Source organism: Apaloderma vittatum, unplaced genomic scaffold (assembly GCF_000703405.1).
Source record: "Apaloderma vittatum isolate BGI_N311 unplaced genomic scaffold, ASM70340v1 scaffold2985, whole genome shotgun sequence".
Taxonomy (NCBI): domain Eukaryota; kingdom Metazoa; phylum Chordata; class Aves; order Trogoniformes; family Trogonidae; genus Apaloderma; species Apaloderma vittatum.
Window position 1 is genome coordinate 13002 of NW_009715300.1, and position 26231 is coordinate 39232.

Genomic DNA, 26231 nt, shown 5'->3' on the forward strand with positions numbered 1-26231 from the left:
CCTTTGTAACCATTTGCTAGAGGGAATTAAGTTGCCCATACCTAGAGCTATGTAGGTACCTCAGCTATCTACATAAAAGTACCTTATAGGAAATAAACATGCTGGCAAAATTATTTATAATAATAAATGACAAATGAGAAACTCAACTTTTAGGAAGAATCAACAGGTCCTTGGTTTTGTGCTGCAGTTACTGTTGACTGTGGGAACAGCAGCGATGTGAAAGAAACAGCATTTAAGGAGTGCTGCAGTCCAGGTCAATTCTCTCTGGTTCCTTTGTAAAGAGAACTTCATTTGTTCAGCTCCCCTTTCCCCTTCTTTTTCACCTTTTCCCTGTTACTGCTTTTCTGTTAAATTATCTGACAAACTTCTGAACCACAACAAATTTACTTCAGAGGGGAAAAAATAACGATGCACCTGGGAGAAGTCACGTTTGGTTTTGTTTTGTTTTGTTTTCCAGGAAAGGCAGCTTATATACAAATATAGCAGACCTTTCCTAAAACTACAGTTATCAGGAATCAGGCAGGTTATCTGAATAAACACAGATCTGTTCCTCCACATTTTACAGTTTAGGAGCAGATGCAGGTTTTGTGGCAACTGAGAAAACGCTGTAAAGATTAACACATGCATTTGTCTGTTCTTACATATTTTCAAAACCCAAATGGAGGAAGAAGTATCTTTGATTCAGGTATGTCCAGAAGGCTTTTTCTTTTTCTTACACAATAAGGTAGATTACTTAGCACATTCCAGGTTAAAAAAATTACAGTAAACATTCAGTAACTGGAATGCATATAATATACAAGTACCATTACATTTACAAAGCTGTTTAGGACGATTTTTCTTTCTAGAATAAGCATAAAAAAGTTACAAGCTAATTCACAATAAGTTTAGATACAGTGTTATTAAAATACATTGATGTTAATCATAAAAATACTTTACTATTTACATGTATGTTGTATAAACCTTAACAATAAGAATATGCCCACTTTAGGATGCCTTAAACGAATATTTAGGCAGATTGGCCCATTTTATAGTGCAGTATCCCTGTTTTGGTCTTCACACCATGAAACTGTATCAGATTCACAGTATCTTTGCTAGTGCTTCCCTAAAAGGCTTAAGCTTTCTATTATTTAAGAAACATTCATTCATTACAAAGAGCCAGTTTTGCTTCCACTCTGTTTCTTATTAAATCCTACCCCCAATAGTTCAGGACACTCTGCCTGGCCTTGTGCGATTTGGTTGCATTTCCAAATAAGGCTGTAATTCATCTCATCGGTTATCACGCTGTCTTGCTTGTAGTCCGGATGTTGCGCGACGAATTCCCTCATCCATCGAGCAACTGTCATCAGTTCTCCTGCGGGCAAGGGGAAGTCAAATTTCACAGTTTATACATCTAATTTAGCCGTACAACACCTAAAGTTCTACATCCAGGCTTTCGTGAGAAAGTGTCATCAAATACAGGGTCATCACGTGGCACCCACCAACTGCAGGAGACCTGCATCCCTGTGAGGTAGCAGCTGGACACTGGCTCCAAGGGCTTCCACTATGGAAATCTTTGGTTTAAGAATATTAGAACAAGCAAGAGGAATGAGGGTTGGACCAGATGACCTTTAAAGGTCCCTTCCAACTCAATGCATTTTATGATTCTATGAATCAAGTTAGTTAAAGCCAGAAGGAACACACAAATGAAGAGTAAAAAGCGTCCAGGACTGTTTAAAGATCTCTCATCAGCGGTTCTGAACAGAGGTACACAAACACAAATCAGGAAAAATTCAAAAAATACAGGAAACAAAAGCAGAATAAAAAAAGGTTATTAGAAATAAAAATGTCCCCCCCAAAACCACAAGTCATGTTTTAAAGAAATGAGGCCAGAATTTACATATCTGTATAAGAAGAGGGCAGGAAAAAAATATCCAAGAATAATTATTTTTTGAAGAAACTAAAAACTCACATGAAAACTTTCTCAAACCAATGAGAAGCAAGGGCTCTGCATGAAAACCAGTTGAGCCAGCAGAGGAGCACAGCATAAAAAAAGGACACATTTTTGGACTAAAAGCCTCTGCAGGCCTGATCAGGGTGGGAGGACACAGGAGAGCAGCCCAGCTCACACCAACACAGACATCTAGTGGTCAGGCAGCCCAGTCGCTCCCCAGCCTCCGTACACCCACAGCGGTGTCAATCGGCAGCACCTTCACCATGAACTCAGCAGGCAGATCTCCAGGAACACCCGGGGAAAAGGCGCCACAAGACCGACAAAAGGTGTGGGACAACTTCCAAGCAAGGACATGCAAAGGGACCGCAAGTTTGGAAGTGACAATATATTTGACAAGTTCGCAAACATGAACATTGATGAGAAACGAGTAAAGCAACACTGTCCCACAATGCAGGAACTAGAAGGTGTGTCATGAAATAAACGGGAAGAGTATTTAAACATTCAAAATGCAGAATAAAACTGGGGCCAAAAGTGTAACTGCTTCAAGAAGGGCAAGACAATGATGGAAATAATCGTTTGTGAACTGTCATCAAGCACCATGATCCTTGCACCACCTTCGGCTGAGAAACTGCCGACACCACTGACAGCCAGGAATCACAGAATGGCCTGGGCTGCAAGGCACCTTAGAGATCATTTAATCCAACCTCCCTGTCATGGGCAGGGACGTCACCTCTCGACTAGACCAGGCAACACATGGGGACCGAGTGGGAATGAGTAACACTGCTTTCATTAATATTTGGTGGTGGTCAGGAGCTGCTACTTGCCTGGCAAATCTGTAGTCTGAGTGGTGGCAGTCACACACGAACTAGACAAAGACCAGTGAAGGCAATGCCTAGCTGTGCCGCAAGAGAGGATGCAAATGAAGCACAGATGAACTATCTCAGGGCAAGGTTAAAGCCACAGCAGCCAAGATGCAAGCAGTTAACTCTCAGTGAGCGCTACGTGTTCACCACTTGACGAGAGAAACCTGAAAAACTGGCACTCTTTGTGGACATGTCTCATGCCAGTCAGGCTGCACTTCATGAACATTTGATTTGAGAGTAGACTGGAATATAACAAAGCTCACAACTGAGAAACATCACGGCACAGAAATACACCACCTAGTGCTTTTTATTCTGTGAACTCTGGTTCTTAAGAAGCACCATTTAGAAATCATTTCAGTTCATCAGACTAAAGATATAAACCCTAGACCCTATCCACATCACTCTCATACCTTTTAGGTCTGTGTGACTACACAAGCTGATGCTCGCAATGCCTGCGACATCGCACCAGGTAGCAAAGCTGTTCTTTGGAAGGGGAACATTTGATACAGCGGGTCAAGCCCAGGTCATGAGCTCTTAGGAAAACACCTCTATGCATTCCCTGTTTCTTTCCGTAGCATTTTGCTGAATGGAAAAAAACCCACAGCAGACAGTGGAATATTTTGAAAGAGCTGGTATTTTGAAGGCTGATGTGTCTCAGACATTTTCTTCCTGCCAGTTTCTCTTCTCTCTCTCAATTAACCCAAGCATCAAATCCATCAAATCCCTGTCTATAGTGCCTGAGGGACAGAACTCTCCTAACAAACAAGCAGCCTTAGGAAAGAACACTTATGGTGAAAGTTGTAATTAATTAAAACTTGTTACTATTGCGAAGTACTGAATTACCAAGCAAAAATCCTGATTTCCACCTCAGCTTAAAAAAGGTCTTTACCTAGAAGCTTCTACAGCAATTTTTAAGAACTAAAAAGGAATGCAACACTTTAAATTGGGGAGGAAAAAACCCCAGTATCTTATGAGACTAAAATTAACTGTCTAGGTAAATTTACAGCAGGCCAAGCATACAACAGATTTGCAGATAGAAAGCTATAAAGCTGCTGCAGACTATGCTACACACCCAGTTCTAAAGCTCTGAATTAAATTTATCCTGCATGCTTTACTTGTTACACTGCTGCATTTTTAAAGGAACATAAAGATTCATTACACTGCCCATCTTCGAAAACACTGCAGCATGAGGAAGACGGGGAAGAGCCTGGTTTTCTCCGCCTTGAAGGATTTTTGCTCCTTACAGAAGGGTTCTTGTCAGGGAGCTAAAGGTCTCATGCTCTAGCATACCAGAATTTTGACTTAAAAATGCTTTGGAGCAGCACGCTTTGGAGTCACACCACTAACACCAGGCTATCAGACCCAGCCTCACATATTTTTACAACACTCAAGTGACAGGCAAAGGGGATTAGTGTATGTGCAAACTACTACAAAGTGGATGATAATGCTGGTATAAACAGCAGTTAAGTGATGCCTACCCCTGGGTAGGGTAACTGTATTAACTACTCCTAATTTAAGTTCTGAAAGGGATCACAGCTGCCACCAGTTTTACCCAACTGAAAACTAGAGAACAGCCCAATTACTAAGCAGAAAAATGCCAGGAAACCAATAAGTGATGCTGAAAAGAGAAAGCTGGGATTGAACATACAATTACAGCTTAGAGGGTAGGGTAACTGTATTAACTACTCCTAATTTAAGTTCTGAAAGGGATCACAGCTGCCACCAGTTTTACCCAACTGAAAACTAGAGAACAGCCCAATTACTAAGCAGAAAAATGCCAGGAAACCAATATCCAAAAGTGTGAAACATACCAGATGCTCTCTTTTTTATTAGCTTCAGGTAGTTTAGGATGGTGCACCTTGTGTCCACATCCACTTCCATGTTTTCAAGATAGGAATTCAAAATTGGGATCAAACCAGGAAAGACTCCTTCCTGTGGAAGAAAACAGAGTCAGCATAAAACACGTTCGATCTGGTTGTGGGAGGGTGGAACAGAGAGGAAAAGTTGTGTGATCCGGGTAGAAGAGGCTATGACCTTCCCATTGATAATCGTATCAATGCTCATTAAGGTGTACTCCTCCGTGTCGGTGCCTGTCCCGTTCTGTGCCGAGCCACATCCATCCACGACAGCGTTTCCACCTTCACGGGTGACAAAGGGAAATGAGAGAAGTCAGAAGGCTCAAGATGAACTAAGCATCTGCAATAGTGTTACACAGATTTCTTGGCTGGGATACCTTTGCAGATGTCTTTTCTGAAGTAAAACATTCCCTGCCGGACAGCATCTCTTTTCTGGGCCATCTTCATGTTTTCATCCACCTGGCAAAGTAAGTATTTTAGAAATTTGTTACATTTTAGAAAATGCGGATTTTCCCAGACCCTCACATTTTGGTCTCATTAAGTTGAAACATCGACTAGGTTTCTTATTATTTTGTCACATAAAGCCAAGCTGTGGAGATAAATTTTACTTCATTCTTCAGGGGTCCCATGTAAAACCACAATGAGATAGATGATGTTCTATGAATTTAGGTCTCCATCAGAAAAATGGCATTATGTTAGAACATGCTTCCCTAATCTTTTAAGTTTTGGTGAAAAACATAGAAACAGCTGTGATTAAAAGGCTGCACCCCATCTGGTAGATTTCTTTGCATATTTAGATGCCATTTCCATTAGTACAGAAGAAAATTGTCATTTCCCTAGCCATAGCTTGCTGCTTTTATTAAGAAAATCACTTAAGTCTTTAGGAGAGTTACTACTGTATTAACTTTTCAGAAACAGAATCCCAGTAACTTCGTATGGTGACTGTACCTATTCCATACACAAACATCTCTTGGATAAACTAGTAAACTTTACTGCCAGTAAAGAAGTTCTAAACTGCAGACTTCTCAAAAAGTCTACAAACTACAAAGCACTGTGCAGATGCTCTGCAGTTGACATAAGAATTGCCCTGTCTTTCTGGATGGAAGATTTTGCTGAAGTTCTGTGGTCTGTATGTTGAGCCAGCAGTGTGCCCAGGTGGCCCAGAACGCCAATGGCACCCTGGCTTGTGTCAGGAACAGCATGGCCAGCAGGAGCAGGGATGTGATTCTGCCCCTGTGCTCAGCCCTGGTGAGGCCTCACCTCGAGCCCTTTGTGCAGGGCTGGGCCCCTCACTGCAAGAAAGACCCTGAGGGGCTGGAGCGGGTCCAGAGGAGAGCAATGAGGCTGGGGAAGGGACTGGAGGGAAAGTCCTGTGAGGAGAGGCTGAGGAAGCTGGGGATGTTTAGCCTGGAGAAGAGGAGACTCAGGGGGCACCTTCTCACTCTCTACAACTGCCTGAAGGGAGGGTGCAGTCAGGTGGGGGTCAGGCTCTTCTGCCGGGCAACCAGTGACAGGACGAGAGGGCACAGCCTGAAACTGCGTCAGGGCAGGTTTGGGTTGGATCTCGGGCAGCACTTCCTCATGGAGAGGGTGCTCAGGCACTGGGATGCACTGCCCAGGGAAGTGGTGGAGTCACCGTCCCTGGAGGTGTTTAAGGAGAGGCTGGATGTGGCACTTAGTGTTGTGGTCTTGTCAACATGGTGGTGTTGATGATCTCGGAGGTATTTTCCAGCCTCAATAATTCTGTGATTCTCAGGGAATTAAGGTTGCAGAGCTTTTCGAACATTGGCTTCAGAAGAAGGGATATGAGTTGACAAATTCTTTTTTGACCTTTACTTAATACTCATGCAAAAATGTTCACTTTTTACCTTTTAAAGCTTTTGTTTTCAAAAGGCTGTTTTTGTTCATTCTATATTATGAAACCTATTTACACAACAGGCTGTTTTGAAAGTTTGAAAAGAACTCCGGTGCTAGCTGACGGGAGTACAACTACACTCAACGAGACAGCAAAGATTAGTGTGAGATTAGCCCCACAAACCCGTATTATTTTACTTGAAAGAGGCAGGCTTACCAACGGTTGTGCAACTCCGCTGCATTACCTGCCAAACTGCTTGGCAAGCTCAAGCAATTCTATGCTCCCCCAGCCCCCAAATCTGTCCAGTTTCTTTCAGCACCTGACCTCTTTTTCAGCCTTAACTAGTATGTGTTAGTTAAAAAATTTTGCACTTTTGAGACATTCCAAGTAATAATGTAATTTCGCACTGTTAGTGTTAACTTGCTGCACTATTTCTGAATTCTGCACTCCCTGACATCAGCAAGAGAAACTTCTCCTTTTAGAAACCACACTAACTGTATGGCATGATTACTGTTAATTTACAACTTTGTTATTTTTCTCTGTTTTAATTAAAAGCATTATGATAAACTGCAGGATACTACTGCTATGCTGTAGCTGGCGCTGGCAGTGTTTTCTAGTATACAGTCTGCCAAAAGCCTTTTGCACTACAAGTCTTTTTTCAAAGTTAACTATAACACTGCAGGGCTATCCATTTAAAAAGATATTTTCTGGTCAGGTGCCTCAGAAAGAAGACACAGAAAGACAGTTTCACCCAAAAACAGTTCAAAAATCGTGAGGATAAGATTAAGGCAAAAAAACCCCAAAAACATTTTGCATGGCTGGTCTGTCCAAACACAAGTCATGGTTGTGAGCAGAATCAACAATATTTGTTTTCACTCAAATACTGTGGAAGGTGAAGTGTGCTTAACTCCTCCTTTTTCTCTCCAACTGATATAAACAAAACAGAGAATAAGAACAGAGACATAGGCAACAGCCAAGTTAAAATAAATATCTGAAGTTTTTATTTTGACCTCCACAGGTTATTTTTTCCCACATATAACAACGGTGGAAGCATGCCCTTCTCCAGTCTCAACCAAGTCTTGTGACGATGGTATTTCTCAACATTTCTGCAGTGCTCAGACATTGTTAGGCACCACAGAAATTCCCACAGTATTTGTCTATAAGCTTAATCCCATCAGACAGCAGTAAAATATTTGTTTAATACTGCAGAATTGAAATGGATTCAAAGTACTGGTACGGATGAAAACTGACTGAAAGATAAAAACAACTGTTCTGTAAGCGCACAAATATTAGCTCCTTGCTCACAAAGGATAAAAATCAGACTAGATGCAAACACATTGTGTTTAGCTCTAACAGATGTGATCTTTCACACCTACCTTGGACAAAGGAATGAGAAAATCCAGCTTATATGACAGAATCACTCTGGTTAGCAATACCACAAACACAACATACGCAGAGTTTTCAAAGTCCGTTAACTGGACCTAGACATGGAAGTATGAGAGATTAAATTACTTTAGTGGGAACACACTCATAGAAGTAGATAAATATCTGGGGGAGTTTATAACAGCTTGGCATGAAGGTTCACATTGGTACCTGTATTCACACACGCTTTACCAGCGGAGATGGTGATGCATGAGCTGGAATCATCAGCAGCGACTTCAAATGCACAATACATGCACACACTTCAACAAACGGAACCCCTTAATCCAATGTCAAAATAAACTCGCGTTTCAAAAGACTATCTAATAACCTGCACCTTCAGGCTCTCTGTGTAATTACAAATGTGTAATAGCATTACATTTCCCTTTTAATGGGATTAAATTTGGAGAGCTCAGCTATAGAATAAAAGCACTTGTGAAAAATGGAACAATGACGGTGGAATTGTTCAGTCCCAGGAAAAGTACTGGAGGAATACGGTCCATGGAAGCTAAATGGGGCTTTGTTTACCGTTGTTATAATCCAAGCCTAATTCCTCTCCCCATCACCCCAAATCCATTAGCATGCTTTGCTGTGCTGCGCTGGATTCTCCTGTCAGATACATTCCCACAGCCCATGTCTGATTAACCGTTGCTGTCCACTTCACTTGCGTCTAAGCAGTGCAGAGGGGAGGAGACACGGCACAAGCAAGAAGGGTTTGATTCGGGATGGCAGAACGCCTGGTACTTTTCCACTGAAAAAGAAACGTGCTTTTGTGCAGACTGATGCATTCCTTACCTCCATAGGTCTGAACTCCACTCTCCATCCAATATCTGAATTTGGAGGAGGTGGCTTAAACCTCATCGTCTGCCAGTTCGTAGACTGAATATTCTGCAAAAAGCGTGAAATAATGTTACAATGAAGATATGCACAATTCTATAATATAATCAAAGAAAAATAAGCAGGTAACTAGAACCCTAATATTTTCTGTGGCAGAGTTCATCATGTTAGAGAAGTGCTTCCAAAGTGGCATGACTTCCTAAAAACCTTAGTGTAACTACCCATCCTAGGAGCAAATGTTAATCTTCAAACAAAATAGCATGAGAAAGTCTATGTATGAGATACTAGAGGGCTGAGATTTAGCCGAGGGGGTTTTTTAGAGGAGTTGATGCATCTCAAACTTAAAATACCTAATATTACCATAGCTATTATTTCATAAACAGCACGACAGTCATCTATCCTTAAGTGTCGTTCCAAACACTTTTTAGGAAGCGGTAAAACTAGCCAGTTCCCCAAAATACTTATTTACATAGCTATAGTTTGGGCTCTTCGTATTTTATTGGATTTCAAGTATAAGCCATCACATTCTCCTAAATAAACGATATAAAGAATAACTATGCTTATAACTGCAAAGTTATATCCTAAATAACTAGTTGAAGTGAAAAATAAAGGTGAAAAAAAATTTTAGCTAATATACTCATCCTTCGGTTAAGCAGAACTACAAAGAATAAGCAAAGTTATGCATATATTAAATTCGTCTAAACCAGACACAACCTCAAAATGGTCAGATTCATTTGCGTCATCTAGATGTATTTTCTCCTCAAACAAAGTCAACGGGTCTCGAATGAACAGGTGTGCAATATGCTGTGCCAAAAGGTGGTCGATACCTACAAAATGAAAATTCAGAAAAACGATTCACACAGAGCAAAGCAAGCTCTAGGAAACAATTTCTTTTACAAGACTTAAAAAATTCCAACTCCGCTATGCTATCTCAACCCACCACATCCTGTTAAAAGTTCAAACGATGACTTCAGGAAGGAAGGAAATGATTAGAGGAAAAAAAACCAAACAAAACAACGAACAGGTTCTTGTTTGGAAATGACAGCTGAATTCTGGTGTGGCTGTCATTCTTCCTGTTTTCTGATGCACCCCTGTGCCACGTTTCCTGAAGTAGTTCTCTTTCCACAAAGATAAAATATTAGCGCATCAAATACTGAGCACCTCAAGCTGGAATTACAAATGAGTATTTTTAAAAAAAACCAAACAACCAACAACAAACAAACAACTCTCAAGACCACATCACACAGATACCTCCTGAGTAGGAGTCACTCCGAGGGATGCACAAGGATTGAAAAAAAACAAGAAAAAAAACCATAAAATGTCCCCACACACTGCAAGCACAATTCTTAACCTGCTCATAATGAAGCAAACACTTACCTTCCTTAATTAGGTGCTCGTAGATATCTTTGTCTATTGTCAAATCAATGTCATTGTATTTCTCACCACATTCAGATAGATAACTGTCTATGGAATCATATCTGGATTTACTGATTCTATAATGGTTGTTCTTCAGTGGCTATATAATTTAAGAATACAATATTTTAACAGCTTGTTAACAACGTTACCTAAGTTCTGCTCACTAATGACAATTATGTGAGAATTATTATCCTGTTTAAAAGAAACCCTACAGTCTCAATTAAAATGACTCAAAGCATGAGTCTTAAATAGGCTTAACAGAGATCCTGGAATTATGACTATTTTGTTTGCAGATGCATATATCTGAGCAAAAAAACCCAGTCATCATGCATGGACTAGAATGCTCTAAAACTAGAACTATTTTCCTGGTGTAATATACCATTACCTCAAGTGCTTGGAAAACATTATTATACCTATTGCAACATATATCAATATAATTTCACTATGCGCACGTTGCTAGAGACACTCTTAAAACGGACAGTTCAAGAAATACTTCAACTAGATTTTTTAAAAATTCTTTTTTTAAATTTTCTATAGTTTTTAAGTGCTTTGAAGGCCGATTTCTCCTTAGAGGAACTCCTTAAACTCAAGTTCTGATAACTTGCTCTTTTCACAGAGTTCTAGATTATACTACTACTTGGCAGCATCTGTTATTAATCCAAAGCAATTTTTGCTTTCTGGGCTCAAGCACAGGCTAGGAGGTTTCATCCCAGGGGGACCTTTTCAGCAAGCTCTGCAGGAGTGAGTGGAGTTCTACTGAGATTCCATACCTGACCAAAAATATGTATTTGCTAATATAAACTCTACAACCAAGGCAAATGTTTATACCATCTCTCCTATATAAGATTTACCACAAGGAATACCATGTTCTCTCATTATGGATGAGCACAATGAGAATTTGATGCTAAAGGAGATTCAACTTTTTTGCCTGAAAAACCCCAGATGTCTGCTACCTAACATTACCTACCTCTAGCCCTCTCTCTTCTCGCGTTCGATCATCTACAGATGCAGAGATTACTCCCCAGCGACAGTCAATATCAGACACGTAGCCCCTATAGAATGGAGATGCAGCACTCAACGCCATCTAAAAGTAAAAGAACATGATATGAAAACAAAGCACAAGCTAATGAACCAAAGGCAAAACACAACCGCACCAGAAAGGAAACTTGCTGGCCTAGAAGTACCCGAAGTATCTACTCCAGTTTAATGTACAGCTGAAGCCCACACAGCCACAAAACTCTCAACTCCTATCTCCAGAAAATGCCTAGATCAAGGGTGAGCACTACAGAAGCGGCAGCTGATGCTCTCCAAATGTACCACCTCTACAGATCAACATTTACCAAACACAAAGATAAGACAGGCAGAAGCAATTTTGTGAAAGATCAGCAAGTATTGTGCTTGCATGCTTCCAAACTTCAAAAAGATCACCTGGCAACTGTTTCATTTGGTTCATTTTTGCTTGGCCAAGCACCTTCCCAACACAGCTGGAACACTGCTTGGAGCAGGACCTGCTCACCACCTAGACCAGATCAACACTTTATAACACCTGTTATGACCAGCTGTTTATGACCACATGCTTACAAAAGGAACAGATTTAAACAACTTAAGCTGAAGCCTTCTGTAACACCAGACCAAAGCTGAAAAGTTGTTTTAAGGATTGAATGTGTCTTGCTTTTGTAAAAAAATTGCCCCAAATGTATTTCTACAGCTATTTAACAAGTGTGTTGTGCATGTGGGAAGGAGGGCAGAGAAGAAATGGATGTAATATGTTTTGTGATGTCATTTGCACATTAAATAAATCACACGACTCATGTGAAGACCTAGCAAGAGACTGACACTTCTCCCAGAGAACCAAATTTGTGAGTAACATTCAAGTTTTTTTTTTTAATTTTGATTTTTTTTTAATTGTAATGGCTTTCACACAACAAAGAGCTGATGTGATGGAAGTTCATTACTTACCACAATGGGACAGATCGTAGCTAGCTGATCATAGAGATACCTTGCTTCAGAAATGCTGCAAGCCTGGAATGTTACCTGTTGGAAGAAGTACAACTGCTACCACAATTTCTACAATTGTATTTGCAAGCATAAGCTTTCTAGATTTAGAATCAATGATATAATACTAATTTAAATACCAAGAATTTTAAGTTGGGGGTTTTTTTGTTGGTTGATTTTAGGTGGGGTTTTTTGGGCAGGGTTCCCCCCTCCCTCAATCTTGGACAGATTTTTGCCCCATCTATCAACAGCATTTATACCACAAGCTTCTTTCCACACCATTTCCATGGTCATTAGAAGATTTCAGACCACAACACTTCAGCTGTGAGACTGAATATGCAAACGCTTGCCAGAACCAAAGAAAACTGAGTCAACATCTACAGTACACATGGGTCTGTAATGCACCTTCAGGAAACAAGCCAGGAACCTACTTAGTTAAAACAAGACTCAAACTATTGTAGAGGTGACATTTGCTTTATGTAACAGCTAATCTTGTTGTAAAGAACATTTCAAGACACCTTTGTTTGATCCCGCAAGACTGCAAAAACTAAGTGTCTTTGTGTCTACTGTAATTTTTGTACATGTCCAGTTTTGCCTGTATTAGAGGCCAAGACACAGCACAAGATGGAAAAGGAATGTTATTTGCAGAAGCCGTTAATGATGTGGAAGCCCTACCACACAGAGGCTCCTAGAAAATACAGATTTTTATTATTTTTTTTTACAACTTTTGGTGACATTTGCTCAGAGCAGCATCAAACATGAGACACTGTTTCTAGTAGCAGACCTTACCCTCCAGACTTCCCAAACCCGACACCTTATGCACTATAAAAATGCAGAGGGGGATCAATCACCTCACAACTGTTAAGAGACACTAAACATTAAAAGCCACTCTCCTCCTTCACAGTTTATATATTCATAGATCAGAGGAAAACTCAGATGGGAGTGTACCCCTGTCCTAACACTGCACAACAGGTTCAGCTTTAAATCACCATGCCTGCTTGCTGTCCTTAAGAAGGCCAGCTGAACACTGATCTTCCTCTTCCATGGATTAGAGTCCCACAAAACACAGGTTTTCTCAGTCTGCCACTGAAGCCCAATCCAAGCCCAAGTAAACCTTAGAAAAAAACCCCCAAACCAACCAAGAAAACCCCCCAATAATTCCTGCATTTACTGGCGAGTAGAATTTTTATTGGTTTTTTAGGGGAGTGGGGTAGAGGGAGAAGGAGGAATTTGGGATCTGTGTTTGTTTTTGTCTTTTTAAATCTGCAGTAAACGTTCATTAAAACATCCCAAGTTAGAAAAAGGGTGTGCAGTAGAGTGACTATCATTCAAGTGGTTATCAGAGAAGCGGCTAAGTATGATTTCTCATCTCACTAATTCTGGCTTTCCAGCACCAGGGAGCCCACCCTGGGGCAGGAACAAGACACCTACACCCTTTCCCCTGAGACACAGCGATACCTGCCTTCCCTTCCCTCTAATGGTTATTGCAAATCACATTAAATGTGGGATTCAACCTGGTTTCTAGCCAAACATCCCATTACAGAGGACAAGGGGACAGCAGCCTTCTCCAGAGGATGGGTACAGAACTGCAAGGACCACGGAAAGCAGCGGCCCGGAGCACAACGCTGGGCAGACACTGGGATGTGAAGGCTCAGAAGGACCAGGGCCAGGGGCAGCACCTCCCACCTCACCATTGCTGCCAGCTGTCCCAGCCCAGCTCATCAGGACATTATTTTTGACCTTGGAAATGTATCAAACCAAGCTGTAGATCAGTGAAGAAAAGAGAAACTAAAAGGATGTATGCATACTACAAATTACCGTACAGAAAACAGGTGGGGAATACATGTTTTCTTCTAGCCCATTATCAAGAACTATCAGTCAATACACAAGCAGCTGCTTATAGCTCCTGCCAGCCTTATTTTTCATTCTCCTGAATGACTGAAAGGCTGCTGAGTTTGATCACTGATTACAAGAATGGGAAATAGTAAAGTTAAAATGGTATTCCTTAAAAAGGAATTTAATCTATTTTTAAATGAGTTCACACAATGACTGAACACTGAGGCTGTTATTTCTTTTACGGGTCTTAAATAAGAAAGAGATGGAACAAAACAGACCAGATCAAATTTAACATCTTGTAAAAACACACAGCATTATGTAGACTTTAATACTTCATGAGACTCTCCCTTGTTTACCCTTAACGACATGAAAACATATTTAGCTACTGTCAAGAACATTTATTTGGCTTTTGTAATTTCTCAGTCTCAAATGGGAAGCGCTTTGAATGGGTTTATTTCTGCCACTGCTGTGAAACAAGATGACCTTGGGGAATTTCCTTTAATCCCTGAGAGACTTAACACCACTCTCCTCCTAGCTCTGCTTCCAAGACCAACCACAGCAACAGGTGAATTTTATCAACAGTCAAATATGTCACTACTACCTACAGCATCAGCTGTTAGCATCAGGTTACTGTGACAGAGAGACATTTAAAACACATACTGAAAGGATTAAAGCATTCCCAAGATACAGCACCTGGATTTAAACAGTGAGAAGACTTCTTAGCAGATAGTTAAAAACATTTGAGAAATTTTTATACAGGAGTTCATGCTGTTTGTAAATAAAATAGAATTACACAGAAGAAGAAAGCTACTTATTTTTAAAAAAATATTCCAAAGACTTATTATCACTCTCTGCTTTTGCTGTTTTAAGAACAGGGAAGAAGAAAAAAAAAACACAACAAAATGAGTAACCAAAAAAACCCCTTCACTCATACAAGACAGCTCAGTATCCATTCACACATTGTCCTTTAGTCATGCCTGAAAGGCAACTACAGTGAAGGTGATCTTTCACACCTGAAAGGTGCTAGACGTCCAGAAGCAGGTGCTTGATCAAATGGGTTTTGATTGATTCAGGAAACCCGTTCAGCAAGGCATCCAATTACAACTGAGTATTAGCAGAAAATAAACATAGTGCAAGCAAGCCTGGATTTTAAGACTAGATTACCAGGTATAAGATTGTTTCATTCCCCTTGTTGCCGCTCTGAAAATGCATCAGCTGAATTAAGCTAGAGAAATTAGACATCAAACGAGTCTTAAAAAGGGAAGAACTTAGGGAAGACAACATTCAGGAATATCTTGAAAGCAGATGCATTCTACCTGAAGACAACAGTTTCCCATTCCAAACCCCATAGCATCCATGTAGATATAGTCTGGCTTGGCTGCCTTCGCCGCTTCTCCATCGTCATTAGGAAACGTTTCGATAAATGGGGAAGGCGTGTTCTTGTCTTTAAATACTGTGTGGAAAATGGAGGTACTCAGTAACCCAGAGCATTGGATTGAATAATCATTTTGAAAACGGAAAAAAAAAAAAGTTTAAATTTACTCACTTGGTACATTTATCACAACCTTCTCTCCCCTTCGGTGCCGAATGTTTCTGGTCAGTGTACTACAACAAAAAAAAAAAAAGTTTGCTGAAACACCTTAAAATTTCTCCTCATGCAAATGATTTTGCAGTTGGTTTCCCAGCAATTCTCAGCGTTTCAGAATGGGAACTTTCTATTTATTTATTTTCCTTCAGGACACTTCATCTCCTAGTTCAAGACAGACTATAATAGATACAACACTGAATTTTTCTTCAGTCTTATTTTGATGGACTTCACAGTACTATGCTGACAGAACAGGCAGACGTAAAAGGCAACTGACCTGAAGAATACATGACAAGTGAAGAGGCATGCTTAGTTTTTCAATAAAATTATTTTCTATTTCTCACCTCACAGTGAAACCCCCTCTCACAACTATACAAGTAGTTCGACATCATGCTCCATTTCACAGCAGCTTGGGCAAGTTACGTGAGTACACCGAGACGCTGCTGTGGCACACCTGAGCGAGAGTTGCATTAACTGTGATAGAAGAGGTTAGCCCAGGGATTTCACACTGGAAACAATTTTTCCATAGCATAATCAACACTTTCTGCCCCATAATGGTGTGAGCTACTATATAGTTACCTGATCTTAACAGTTTAAGTCACTTGGACAGAAAATACATGTCCTCACAACCACCCCTTGTGGTACCTGCAGCAATTAGCCACATACCTCTATTTCAGTAACGTCAAAGAGCTTTAGGTATACCTGTGATTTTAGGCACAGAAAAATATTCAGCTTCTCACTCACAGTCCCTAAATACTCTTACCTAAATCTAGGATGTTTATTGATGGCTTCATCTGGAAAAAAGAGGGATTTTGAAGCTCCTCCTTCTACTGGTGTTGGCTTATATTCCGGCAGTGTAAACCCAGGACACCCTAACCTATGTAACAGAACAATAGAGATCGAAGCTGTAATGAAAATAGACTTGTGATTTTAAAAAGGTCAGATCATCAGAGATTAGGATTCCAGCAGACAAAGGGGAAAAAAAAGAGATTATTTTCTTTTTTGAAACTTGAAACTCCCATGAATATTTCTGAAGTGCTTTTCAGGACTGCTCCCTATGCATGTGGAATTGCCTGAAAGAGGGCTAAAACCAGATGCCATTAAAATAAGGTCAGTGCTTGCCAACAAACAGCTTCTGTCAAGGTTAAAAGACTGGTTTGTTTTTCTTTTTTTATAAACCATTGGACAGTAAACATTGGACCTTTGCAGTGGCTGAAGCAGGAAACCTCACAGTATTATGCAGAGTACATGCACATTTTAGTGTATTAGGACCTGTCATTCATACTGACACGCAGCTGCATTCTGTGCCTTAAACAGTTCCTCTAGAGGGTACACATATGCAGGTTAACGTTCAGTGCTGAAGGTATTTATTCAGCTCTGCTCCCAACAGCCTGCTCCTGTTAGAAAGATGTACCTAACCAAGTAAATCAGAATACAGCCTTCCCCTTTTGAACCTCCACCGGCCTGTTGGCCAAACCAACACGAGACCTGAGTGGTAAGATAGCAAAAAGGCAGAAATAAGAAACTACACAGTTTTGGAAGAGCAATCTCTGAAGGATGAAACTATGTTTGAGATGATCCACAAGTAACAAAACCCCTACATTTTATTATTTACAGGTTTTTACTGAAGGTAAATGTATTGCTCCTATAGCGCTGTACAAAACATTCCTCTGTATGTACAATGTGATGAAGAACTCTTTTACCTTTAGAGTTGGGTCTTAAATGTGTGTATACAAACTTAACTGAATTACATCATTTGTAAGGTTGCAGGACAAAAACCCCACCCAATTCTGTAACATGTTGAGAACTACTTAACCATTGGACTTCAAATAAGCTCTGATTACTGTAAAGGTATCTACCAGAGCTCCTATGAAGAGGAAGCATATTTTGTCAAGGGAGTGTTCTTAAAAAAGTATTTATGGGGTATAACATAGGCTTTTGGTACCTTAACTTCAATGCAACGTCATATTTCGTACCATTCCTTCTCTAAGAAAGAATTTATGGCCATTGTATTCTGTGCTATACAAGAAATCAGCCAGTAAGGCTAGTTCCTTCTCTTCTACTGCATTTTTTTTTTACTATCTTAAGCAAAACTATCTTTATTCATTTGACTAACCAGGCTAGTTAGAATGAAAGTAAAAGACCTCTATTTAGAATTACATTTGAAAGGAAGGTCACAAAGTACAGTTTCTCCTAGGTAATGAAATACATTCTGGATTTAATTTCCTCAAGAGTGTCTTTGTGACAATAAAAAGGAGGAAATTTACCCTTCGTAAGGGTGTTATGAACCCAGGAGAGATGCACTCCTTTCTAGATTCAATAACTATGCTATTACAAGTTTTAAGTTTTCATTTTATCAGGATAATCACATTATCGTTTTACTGCGTACTCCACATCTCCAAAAGAAGATTGCATGCGCTTTGGTGAAACAGTAGCGTTAAAAAATAGAACAGGTTAGCCATGTTTTGCAAAACTGCTATTTATAAAGATCAAAGGTTGTAAAACAGGCAAAGGGAAACCTTTTATATATGATTTGTCGTAACAGCTCAAGATGGCAGACTACTCTACATACAATGCTTTATGATACAAATATTCAGGTACTCTCTCCTAATATAAAATCGTAACAGATTAGAAGGCACCTAAAAAAATATAAAATGTGCTTATTTGTTTGTCTCACTGCAATAAATGTGTTAGGAAACGTAACCAGAACATGAAGTCAAAGCACTTTTCCTCAATTGTATTTTGCTTGGTTTCATTGTACAGCTTAGCTATAAGCAATAAGAAGAAAAAGCACTTAAAGAGAGCATTAGAAACAGCATTACACTTCAGCAACCACCTCACCTTGGAAATGATGTCACAGTGCAAAGAGCCTCATTTTCTTTGAGCACAGAAGCAGCCTCCTGTCGTCTTTTCCTCATGTTGTCTTGCACGGTGTTGAATTCAGACATCGTTCCCCCGTATGGCTGCCCAGGCGTCCCTTCAATCATATAGCTTCCATATTCTGGTCGCCAGAGTGTTGGGTGGCTATAATAAAAGAATATCTTCATTTAAATATTTCCACAACTTCAGAAAAGATGGATTACTTGCAAGGATTTCAGAAATTAATGCAACTTGCAAGAGAAATCTAAAGTTGATTATTTAGTAAAGGAACACAATATACCTTTCAATGCATCTCATGACCATGAGGCAGTTGAAAGAAACTGAGGCAGAGTTTGGCAGTAGGAAGCGTTGCTGTACATACAGAACATTCAACTGCTTCCACAGCACAAGGCAATGAAAAAGTTACGCTCAATTTCTTCTTCCTACTACTTGTGAATACCTGCTCTTGTTGCACAAATCAATTAGGTTAAAAACAAAATGGAATTTGAGTGCACCTAGTCACCCCTGAAGAGCAACACCCTTGTGAAGCCATGTCATCTTGATGGAGCTCACTCTGCCAGAGGCAGAGCCACATCTTCCCTACTGCTCTTCTGGCAGTAGCAGTTTTGTGCCTAAAAGCAAATGGATTCCTTCTTGCACTTTCAATAGTCCCTCTCCTGAGGGAGACAGGCACGGAAGCTTTGCTGGAAGACAAGGTTAAGATAGGAAGGAAGAAGTGGATGGGCCCAAATTGGGCACAAAAGCTTTTCTTCACAATGGCAGAGTTTCTCCACCTTCCTGTAGGCTGTGACCTGCTTCAGGCTCCCTTTAGCCAAAGAACCTTGCTGTCTTTGGTCTCATTTCTCTGCTTCCATCAAAGAAAAGGCAATTCACATTCCTCTGGCTAGTTTAAGTAGTGTTATGACCCAGTTATTCCTGAAAACTCCAGGGGACAGGATGGGGAAGAACTGCCCTGCTGTCTTTACACCTACCTTTCTAGTTCTGCCAAAAAGTGTTTGGGTTCCTACAAACAGGCTTCCCTACAGAGCCCTCACTTGCTCCTGTAGTCAGGGATACAGGGGTGAGCGCAGACATGCACATGCTTTATGGGATAGGGGAGGTGTAGTACGTGATTACCGTGTACATACAGACACAAAACAAGATAAGGATAAAACAAATACCAAAGCTGCAACTTCTGTGGCTTCACTGTTTACATCTTCCTTTTCAAGTTATAACGCATAAGGCGCACAGACTGCCTGCAAGTGTGCTCAAGATCTTTCACTTCCTGCACCCCAGCTTTATCTGAAAATATTGGTATCTGTGGCTTACAGTTTTACTGACAGTATACGTGGAAGTTAAGCCAGGTCTACAAAGTTCTGTACAGTACCATAACAGAAGGAAAAAGACCCACACAAAACAGGAAACGGTTACTCACTTGGGGTTTACCTTCTCCCCCTTGTCTTGCAGTGTTTGAAGAACATCTTCACCGCAGAGCAGCAAGCGCACTTTCTTATTTTCATGGTCGAATTTTACTAGCATGTATTCCACCTAATATAAATAATAAACCCAAAACAATTAAATGGTAAGATTTTGTGCACACACAAACACATTAGCACATAAGTTTAAGCACCAAGTGGAAAAAAAAAAGGATGTAAGGCTGACCTTGACAGAAACTTAAAAATCATCACTAACTATGAATGCAAACAATACCACAGAAGATGGCTGCATGTTTATTTCATCTTGAATAAAGTATTTAAATTCCCTTGAAATTGGCCTTGAAATTTTTTCCATTCGTATCCAATCGTGGATATTTTGCAAAGATGCCTCAATTTGTATTTGCCGCCTCATTATTTTTTAGACAAAAAAAAAAAACATAAAGACCTACACAAGCTACTAGCCACAAACACCTCTCTGTCATGCCACAGGTTACAGTCACTGCTGCTGACAAAAATAATTCTAACAGCAAACAAAGAAAAAAAGCCAAACAAAAAACTTATTCTACAAACAAGACATCTATTTACATCCATCACTTGCTGGAGCTATTTAAGACTAGCATGACAGAGCCTCATTTGCACCATGGAAAGCCCATGGCTGTTACAGACAGTATCAGTCCTGCTATTAACGCACTCCAGCTCTTGGCACATCCCCAGGCTTTCCACCCCTTCCTTGATTCAGTTTTGCTGCCACCTTTTCTTCTCCTCCTGTCCATCAGCGTACCTTGTCCCCAGGACCTCTGCCTCCTGGTCCCTATCCCTGCCCCAGGCTGCCACACAGACCCGCTCCTGGTGGCCACAGTGGTGGAGAACCCAATCCAATGAGCTGCTAATGACAGCACCCCCAACTCCAGAGAACACTGTTCCCCTAACAGAGACTATTTGAAAGCAGCCAAACCTGGAACACCCTCATGTCAAACTTTCTAATCTTCGTGCACACTTGCTATCAAAGCTCCCGCAAAGGCTTTAGAGTGCAGCAACCTAAGAGCTGCCAGGACCTTACAGCTCTTTAATACTTACTGATACCATTTATTTCCTGACACCTACTTGGCAGGGGATGCTTTGCTCTGCTTAGGAAGTGTGAAAGGCTCCCAAGCGTGATGTGCTGCCTGCCACACCAAAGCCAAAGTCATCACAAACCCCAGGTGCACCAGGGGTGATGTGCAGTGCTTTTCGCTGGAGGCTCTCAAGCCACTGCCTCTGAGGCTTTCACAACCTCATCAATCTGGAGTTAAAAATTCAGGCTGCAGCTCCACAGATAGAACCCGACAGGGGTTTTACATTATGGTCCTTGGTTTTGTTTTCTGACACTACCTAGAGCTGCATCCACCAGGGAGCACCGCTGCTCCAGCCCCAGAAGCTCAGATTCACACAAAATGCTGATGTTAAAGTCGTAGAGTATTAACTCATGGCAACTTCTATTTAGCACAGATGTCTTACGCATACAGGAAAACACCTTGCCAAAACAGGGCACTTGCACAGCCTTTTCCAGCACAGCATGAGTGGATTTGTGGGCTTCGTGTCCTTTGGTTGCTTTAGTGTTCATGGAAGAGCTAGCTGCCATGACAATGAATATAACCCTCCATTCAGATTTGTGATTAAATCACAAGTAGCATTATCCAGGAGTGTTTGTGATTCTACAATATCTGATCAGATGCAAACTCTGGAGGGACATTCAGCAATTAGACATGTTCTCTATATTTTTTTTAAGATCAGATTTTAATCCTGTGAAGAAAAATATAATGATTTCTAGTTTCTGTGCAAGACAGCATTCCTTTGGGTGGTATATTTTGTGCTTTGCGTGTATTATGCCACAATCATCTACTTGAGATATCTACTGCCAACAGTCAACCAGAGCACGCTCCAGCAATGACTTATTTGTTATCTAGTACCGGTCTCCCCAGTGACACCTCACCCACGATTATGGACAACAAAAAGGGACTTCTCTCACACCTTCCAGCTTCCTACCATGATCAACATCATCTCCTCCTGCTTTAGAAAACCATCATCCTCACTGAGACCCAGCCTAAACTACAAGAGGTACGAAAGCACACAGTTCTCCAGCTCATACAGACGGATGGTTAAATGGGTATCGTCAAGCCTAAGACCTGCCTGGCTTCCTAACACACCACCCGAGGGATGGGTAGCAGAAGGGAGGGCAAAGGATCTGCAGCTCCCTTCAGGAGACCTCAAAGCTGAACAGGAATACGTTACTGTGGTTAGCCTCCTATATCAAAAATCCCTCTCCAAACGTAACTGCAAAGAGCTGGTAGCGTGAACAATACACTGCTCTATCAACTGTATTACAAGTCTGACAAAAGAAAACAAGCCAAAAGTGTAAAGAAACAGTAAGGCAAGAAAGGCAAAACCAAAGGAATCAAAATATATTCATACTGCAGTTAGATCATGAAACATTTCATTTATGCATGTAGCTTTAGAAACAACTGCTATTCTTGCCTCCGGAAACACTGACTAAATCTTCAAAGCTGTCTTAACACACAGAAGATCTGCCATTAATTTTAATGAGAAAAGAAAAAAAAAACCTTCAGAAGGCTGCCAACAATTCCAAGTAACCCACAGAGTATCTTGCCAATAGATGCACTGACTGAATGGGCATCCTTAAACAACTTAATTTAAGCTCATCAAAAGACTTAGCGTACAGCTAGAAAGAGAGAAACAAATTCAGAGTTCACACATTTTTACATTTAACTTCAGCTCATCATTCACAGACTTCTCACATGTTTTCAATCCACAACAAAGTTCAGAGAATTGCAGCCAAGCTGCAAGCATCAGCATGTCTGGCAGAGCTTCAAGTGTCCAAATACGCAGGGTTTCACACAAAAGCCATAATTCAGCCTTTTGCCAAGCTCTGCAGAGTTCACTTTCCTCCCCTAGTTTAACTAGTCTCCCTACCAAGGAGCAAAATATCCACCACGTCAAATTACTGATGCGGACAGCTGAGAGGCAGCCTTGCTAAGCACCAGCTAGGAAAGCACACCCTGCCACAGCAAGGAAGGCGGCTGCTTTGGACCCGTTTGCCCAGCCGGTGCTCTCAGCCTGCAGCAAACCCTCCACACCTCTGTCCTCCAGCCAGCATGTGTCACAAGGCTTCTGGGGACACGAGGTGGCCGCCCAGCTTTTCCCTGCACAGATGTGCTCCGCTCTGCTTCAGCAGACCAACCTCTACCTCTCCCACCAGCCCAGGTCTGGCTGGCTTTACAGAAGGGCTGCGGCAACTTGCCAGGAGGAGCCGCACTTTGGTCAGCAAAGTCACAAAGCAAAAAGCTGTAAATCCGCACACATACGCACAGAGCAAGCAAAAAAAAAAAAAAAATCATTCAAAGCTAAAGGCATTTAAAAAAGCAAATAAACTCTCAGTTAAAACAAATACTCCAAGTATAACTGATCTATTAACAAGTCAACAAAAAGAAAAGCTATTCTTTATCGGCTTGCTTCATCTCAACTACCCACTTGAAATGTACTGCAACTGCAGAGAACTTCCATGCCAACCCTGCTCCACCACTGTATCTTCTCGGGCAGGAGTACGCACCGTTACCTTGCTGGCAGGACAGCACTCAGAACAGAATTATTTCTCACTGTTGCCTACCGAGGTAAAGTCAGGCTTTTGAAAATTCTTTGACCTCGTTTCTGGTAACTATAACCACAAGTGAGACCTTGAAGCTCCTCAACTGGGAAGAAGCCAAACCACTCTCCATGAATTAAGCCAAGCAGTTGTGGACTTGCCCAGTGGCAAAGTAAAAGATGATTGCTCTCTGGAAATGGGTAAGCATGTCTGAAATTGTATTTGAATGCTTATTTGACCATAATTATAGACTTTATTTCTGTGTAAAGCACCCTGCTTTAAATATGAAGAAATATTAGCCAAGTGACTCTTCAGTAACTATCCTACAGAAGAAGAAGAACCAGCATCGATGCACATCCCACCTAGTATCACTGTCCAAATACTTACCTTGGCAGTTGTTCACTTTCCAATAGCAAAACCCCTCCTCACACTCCTTTTAACATTCAAAGTATTTGCCAGGAAGTATTTCTACATACGAAAAGACAGGTAAGTATACAATCTGGACTTTGGTAAGCTAAGCAGGAAGGTGCTGAGAAGATTAAATAATAGAGAAAAACAGTTTAATATTAAATGATCTCTAAGGTCCCTTCTAGCCTAGGCCGTTCTATGATTCTAAGAATGATCTGAAGAGAAGCTTTTTCTTCAGTGGAAAGCAATGTACGTTTGTATGCTCTCTACCTGTGAAAAACAGCCCCTTGTGTTCACCTTCTATGACCTCCTAATCATCCATCTCAGTTGTGGAAGCCCCTCCCCCGAAACATTCAAGGGCAGGTTGGATAGGGCTTTGAGCAACCTGATCTAGTGGAAGCTGTGCTTGCCTGCAGCTGGAGGTTTGACTAGATGATCTTCAAAGGTCCCTTCCAACCCAAGTCTTTCAGTGACTCTAAAAAAATCTGATCACAGTTGACTCATGGACCACCGCTGTTCCTCAGTGACAATCTTATTGTTTCTTTCTCCTTCCCCTAGGTAATTATTGCCACACGTACTCAGAGCAATTGTTAGCAGTTTCCTCATATGTAGCTTCCCTTGGGTCTGGAGCTTTAAGAGAAATTTGAAATTTTTCCTAAACATCATTTGTTTATGATCACCAGAAGCTACTACGACACTTAATATAAGGTTTTTTTATTCAGTATGCCTCATGTATTTATGTATATAGTAGAAGATAAAATCGAGGTAAACTTTCTTCTCAAGAGCAAAGAAACAAACCCCTTTTCATTAGTTATTAAACTCCATTATGGGAAAAAAAATAGTTCCCCATACATTTACTGGTCAGTTAATGCATCATTAAAATACCATGTATGATTAAAATGACAGTCTACAGGAAAATAAAGTTTTAATAATTTGACTGTTCATTAAAGAACCTCTGCCACAAGTTTTCAGTGTTAAGATGGAAAACATAGATTTTTTCCCTTAGGTACATATAATTCTGATAGATGAAGAGCACTACACTTAAGAATGGGTTTTTACTGCAGTTATTTTCTCACCACTGCTGTGATACAACATGGAGCCACAATAATAACCAGCTACTAATGTACCTCTAATGAAAGGTTTACTGACCCGCAAAGGTGAGTCTAAGCCCTGAGGGAGCAAATTTTGGAGGAAAACAAGTCTGGAAGTGCCACAGAGGCTGGTTACCCCGTTCCCAGCCAGCAATAACCCAAATCATGCACTGGCACGAGGCAGAGCATTTCCATGCTCATGAGATTACCACAGGTGTTCTCTGTCACAAAGGGCACAACCAAGATCCAAACGTATTTCCCCAAAACACTTAATTTTGATCAAGCAGATTGGTAGTGGTCAATTCAACAAACACAGCACCATCTCCAATTCTACACAAAACTAACTCCTGGAAACCAGGCCCTAGAAACAAAACACAACTTACATTTTACATTACGTTGACAATACGCAAAGAATGAAGAACTTCTACAGCACATTAAAGACAAGCATAGATACAGAAAACTAAGACGATGCAGGAGCTCTGATCTCAGCCTACACAGCCAGCCCCAGCTGAGCGTTCCCACCTGCTACCCCTCGCCATTTGCCAGCATCAGGGCTGCAGATTTTCTTCTTCTGCACATGACACAGCATGACTAGAGGACGTCCTGCACTGCACATACCACAAACCAGGAAGCTGGGTTATTGAAAACTAAAAACTAGAGGTTAGAACCTTATTTGCATGCCTCTAAAGAACAAGATGTGATGCATCAGAGAACAAAGTGTCTCCTCTTTGACTGCTGTACTATGTAACACCTGAGGTTAATAATACAGAAGAAAACCAAAATGAGATTTCTGCAGTAAAGACACTAACTTACAAATTTTTAGTTTCATAATAGAAAAGAATTTTTTTGACACAGGCTAGATGTTTTTATGGACAAGTAGAAGACCATTTACTCAACTGTGAAACAAGATGTTGCAAGCTTTTAAGTCGACTCTAGCAAGAAGAAAAAACCACCCAAAACCCCACAACCAAACAAGAAACATCAACGACAGAATCTTTCCTCTACTCATCCTCCTGACTCACCCTTTTTCATACTGTTACAAAGCATCTGCATGGAGGAAAAGGAAGTCCTGTGACAAAAGAGGAATTACAGTAGACAACAATCCCATGACAAGACCATAGCAATTTACTTGACATCCACAGAAGGAAGTTTGCCATGAACAGAATGTTTCTTTACCAGAAATATACAAACATCAAATAATCTAA

The 26231-nt window shown here is 40.8% G+C and overlaps 1 protein-coding gene across 1 annotated transcript; it reads right to left on the bottom strand.

Moving 5' to 3' along the window:
- Positions 1-720: 720 nt before the first annotated feature.
- Positions 721-20057, bottom strand: GCLC (glutamate-cysteine ligase, catalytic subunit). The gene is made up of 15 exons (XM_009869064.1): positions 19887-20057; positions 18434-18616; positions 16356-16469; positions 15554-15612; positions 15324-15460; positions 12136-12210; positions 11144-11260; positions 10138-10276; positions 9475-9587; positions 8719-8811; positions 7881-7985; positions 5027-5108; positions 4828-4931; positions 4605-4725; positions 721-1351 (listed from the first exon to the last, which is right to left on the bottom strand). The coding sequence occupies exons 1-15, from the start codon at positions 19988-19990 to the stop codon at positions 1146-1148; spliced, it is 1752 nt and encodes a 583-aa protein (XP_009867366.1). The 5' UTR covers positions 19991-20057; the 3' UTR covers positions 721-1145.
- Positions 20058-26231: the final 6174 nt, after the last annotated feature.